Source organism: Rhinolophus sinicus, linkage group LG01, assembly GCF_036562045.2.
Source record: "Rhinolophus sinicus isolate RSC01 linkage group LG01, ASM3656204v1, whole genome shotgun sequence".
Taxonomy (NCBI): domain Eukaryota; kingdom Metazoa; phylum Chordata; class Mammalia; order Chiroptera; family Rhinolophidae; genus Rhinolophus; species Rhinolophus sinicus.
In genome coordinates this window covers 12,532,890-12,537,613 of record NC_133751.1, presented here as the reverse complement: position 1 = coordinate 12,537,613, position 4,724 = coordinate 12,532,890, and the positions used below count along the sequence as shown (strand labels likewise).

The 4,724-nt window shown below is 35.8% G+C and overlaps 1 protein-coding gene across 1 annotated transcript; it reads right to left on the bottom strand.

The window, feature by feature from the left end:
- Nucleotides 1-2,210: 2,210 nt before the first annotated feature.
- On the bottom strand, nt 2,211-2,885 carry CLDN17 (claudin 17). Its single transcript, XM_019729923.2, has one exon. It carries the CDS (start codon nt 2,883-2,885, stop codon nt 2,211-2,213), a length of 675 nt encoding a protein of 224 aa, XP_019585482.1.
- Nucleotides 2,886-4,724: the final 1,839 nt, after the last annotated feature.

Genomic DNA, 4,724 nt, shown 5'->3' with positions numbered 1-4,724 from the left:
CAAAACTGTGTGCTGTGTGGTAAAATACCCAAGGTGTTGAATTTAAGTTCAATTTTAGAAAATGAAGATTCATTTCTTGCACATCTGTGTTGGTGGTATGAAATTTACAATCATACTACGTCTTGATATTCCTTAAAAATGTATTTTAAAAAGTTTTAGATGTAACAGGGAAAATATTGCATTAGAGAGGGAGGTAGAAATACTTTTTTTCCAAAAGTATACCTTGATTAACAAAAGAGCAAGCAGAAGAACTCTTAGTTCCTGAAATTTTGCCCCACATTCAGTGGATAATATTATCCCTAGTAATTTTATGATTCCACCCAGTATTACATCTTTTACTCTTTGATGTTCTGGCTATCAGGATAATATGCCTCATTTAGACTCCAGAACTCATACTGTAGCTTTAATTACTACTTCTAGTGAGCCAAAGGGTCAGAGAAATTATTTCGTGAAAACTTAAGAGTACATCTTGTTTGTCTTGACATCTTATTTGCCCATATAAGGTAAATGACTTCTTTTCAACACTCCCCATATGAAGGCCTTTATGAATTAAGTCTGAAGAAAAAAACTATCTTAGGAAAAACAAAATAAATCATTGTTTTTCTTGAAGATATTTACATTTTTGTAGCCTTTATCATTAATGTACCACTGATGTTTATAATATGGTTTTTATCGTATCAAGGGTTTGACTTACTGAATGAAGCCTTGCTTGTAGTTTGTAGAATGCAGTGAGGGTTTCACATTAACATCTAGCCTTGGGTTACCTCTTATCTAATGTTTCTGATTTGCAAGATGATCTTTTGAGTATGGAAATTCATTCTTAAATGGACTGTACAGTTCAATATATCAGCATCATTGAAAATAGCTATTTTATTTTATTATAATAAAGATAGATACAATACAATAAATATTTGGTAAACACATCTCATCTGTTCATTGAAAGTTTGTACTATAAATTAAATACATTTTACTACAAAATAAACACAATATTTGAAGAGTTAAAACTGAATATATAAACATTGTTTGGTGTACAACGTATTAGAGCTATTCAGAAACAACCCATAGGACTGGTCTTGCTGCACAAACCCTCTCTACCCATCTCCACCCCCACCGCCACACGTGGTTTACCCTGATATTGGCTTGTATACATGGGAAATGAAAAACTGAGAAAACAATGCATATAACTCAAGTAAAACAAAATGCTTTAGCCATACCTCTTTATTTATTAGAGAACAAAATAAGGAGGTACTTATTTTAGCCTGACTAATTGCCTGAATCATTAGCTTGATTCTTCATTGGACTTTGTGTGTGTAGCCCTGTACAATGACTAAGGAACAATAAATCAAGGAACAGAAACCATTGCTTCAACACCCACAACTCAGTTCTCTATCTGGGACTATATTTCCTCTTGATGAGAATTCAGTGTTCACAGCTTCCTGTAGATGTGCCTTATCAAGATAGATACTTCTGTTTGCTTGTAGGTGCAAATCATATGAAAGCATATTACTTCTCATTTATAATTTTGCGAATATATAATTCTAAGCAAGTTTAACCATATAAATTAGATGCTTTAAAATCCATCTTTTTAAATAAACTAAGATAAATCAGAGCTCGTTTTCTCCAAAAATCCTTAATTGCTAGTGCATTTGAGTTTCCTAAAGGAATAACAAATATTTTCATTGGATGGGCATTTCCATATTTTGATAAATTTAATTAAAATTCTTATTTTATGTCTGTTATTTTTCAGGATAATTGCTTTAAAAATTCATCATTTTAGTTATTAGTGTAAGAAATAATTTGGAGGAAAAATAACTTAGATTTTGTTTTAGAATGTGTTTTATTGCTATGCATTTTCAATTGCAATATAATTTGGCTTTCTTAATGAATAATAGATTGTTGTCAAAATAGAGTAGTCTATCGTTATACTGAGATAGTGGATCTACTTGATTTTAGACTACACAAATTAGAATACAGATTATTTGAGTCCAATAATAGTAAATACATTTAATACACGATGTCAGAATGTCCAAAATAAGTCATTTCTATTCCTTCCACGGGTGACAAACTACAATCTAGATGCCCTTTATACTTTTCATCTCAATTTAAATGCAGTCATAAAGCAAGTCCTCCTGCCTGATGTACTTACAGTTTGTAGCAGGACTTTGTAAAACACATTGACTGTAATCCATAGTTTGAGCCCAAAGCAGGCATTAGACGTAACTGGTGGAGGTCTTATTCAGCATTGTCGTGTTCCTTCGCTTATCTGTGTGTGGGACGCAGTATCCAGGGGCTGGATATCTGGGCCTTTGCTTCTTCCTGTTGCAACAGCAGAAAGCACATAGCAGACCCCCTCCTATGAAGAGGACAGCGGCACTCGCCCAGCCGAGGAAAAGTGCTGCTCCCAGCTCTCGTTTCTGACCTACGTGGATGGCTGGGTTGTAGAAATCCCTGATGATGATATTGGCTGTCCAGCATACCGGAATCAGAACGAAGATACCCGTCAGGATGAAGAGAACGCCAGAGGTCCCCAGAAGGTATGCTTTGGCCCTCTCATTAGAGCCCGTGCACTGGATTTGCTTCATGCCACAGATGCCAATAAGCAGCGCAATCAAGGAGAGAGCAACAGCCACACACATGAGGGCCCGAGCTGCTTCTAGGGCAGGTGGGAGAGCCAACAAAGAACTATAGAACTTGCACTGCAGCGTGACCTTGGCTTGTCGGATACAGTTCATCCAGAGCCCTTCCCAGAGCCTTTCAAAGACAATAATGTTGCTGCCAACAAAAGCTGATACTCTCCACTGAGGCAGAAGGGTTGTGGCAAGAGTCCCGACCATGCCGAGAAACCCAAGAACCAGTCCAGCAATTTGCAAGGGATAAAATGCCATCGCCTTTACTTTGAAGACTGATCCAATCTGGAGTGGAAGCTGCTGAAGATCCAGAAGGTGGAGGCCTCCTTGAATCTACAGCAGTCTCTGTAGATATTTCCCGCTGTTACTTCCCATAACGTTTTAGTCCAAATTAGCAGCAGTGACTAAACTTGGCCCAACTCGAAGTACCTGCTGTAAATGCATGCAGCCTTTGTACACACACATTCATTTCTGTATGGATTATTTACTAGTCATATATAATTGTTTCCCAGCCAATAAGAAGGTAGCCAGAGGTGTGTCAAGAAATACTACATTCAACTTTAGTATTTCTCATATTATTATTATTATTGTCTTAGCAACGCTATAATTAAGCTTTCATTGTGGAATGTTAATTACAGAGCTGAAAACTTCCTGTCTAAAAATTACCGTGATATAATAGTATAAATATATGTGTTAAGCCACAACTGAAGACAACGCCAAAACCTTGACAGTTCTTTGGAGAGCACTTGAAAAGTGCTTTGGCCTTTAGATGATCTATTTCTTCTAACCTAAGCCACCTTTCTTTAATATAGTGATCAATTCGGGTGTTAATGCAGATTTGGATATGGAGAAATGTTTAGGTATTAGTGTAAGAGTCTACTAAAACTAGTGATACTTTCTAAAAGGAGGAGTTCTAAGCAAGAAATTCACATTTCACAGTTTATTCTTAATATCCAGAAAGGAGGAACAAAGAGAACTCCTCATAACTGAATTTACTGGTAATTATTATATTGTCTGTTAAGTAACACCTTTCTCTCTGTTGAAATAGTATTTAGTATATAAACTTCCATTAGATGTTTTTTCAATGGTAGCTTGAAATATAGCACATTTATCAAAGCCAAAAATGTATATTCCATTTTTATGGAACAATATGGAAACGGTCCTTTGGATTAGCTATGTAATTATTTAAATTCAGATAATAGAAAACTGTTCAGAGACAGAAGGTATCTTCAGAGTCACCAGGTTTAAGTCTTTCATTTGCCAGATGCAGGTGACGTCATCAGAATGCTTGGCTAGGCTAGCTATTCGGATCTGGTCCCAGAATAAATCTGATCTCTGACTTACTATACTTACCTCCTCTGTGTAGTCTGAATCAAAAACTGCCTTTTCACATGAATGAGACTAAGCCTGAAATTTAATGCTACCACTTCAATACTTTTTCAAATAGTTTTCAAACCAAGCAAAATTTAATTAAGATTATTTCAAAGTTCAGGAGTCAAGTTGTAATCCTTGACTACCACTTCCCCGCCATTGCCAAGAGATGGGGGAGAGCTTTATGTGGGGAGCAGACATTTCTCATTTCTTTCACATCCTAATTCAAGGCATCCATTTCAAAGATGAAAACCACTCAAAAGCAAGCACACCAAGCATACTCCAGCTGGGAGGCATTACAGTTTGCAAAAGGTCCTGCATTTTAGTCAACCACAGACCAAGAGCTAATGGTTATCCAATGCCATTCAGATTTAAAGAGCCCATTAATTTAACTAGGAACTATGGAAATCATCAAGTTTTCTAAATGGGTGGTCTATCTATCTATCTATCTATCTATCTATCTATCTATCTATCTATCTATCATCTATCTATCTATCTATCTATCTATCTATCTATCTATCTATCTATCTATCTATCTATCTATCTATCTCTATCTATCTATCTATCTATCTATCTATCTATCTATCTATCTATCTATCTATCATCTATCTATCTATCTATCTATCTATCTATCTATCTATCTATCTATCTATCTATCTATCTATCTATCATGTCTGTCTGTCTGTCTACCATTGTTGTTATTGCTTTCTTAGTACCATCCTAGAC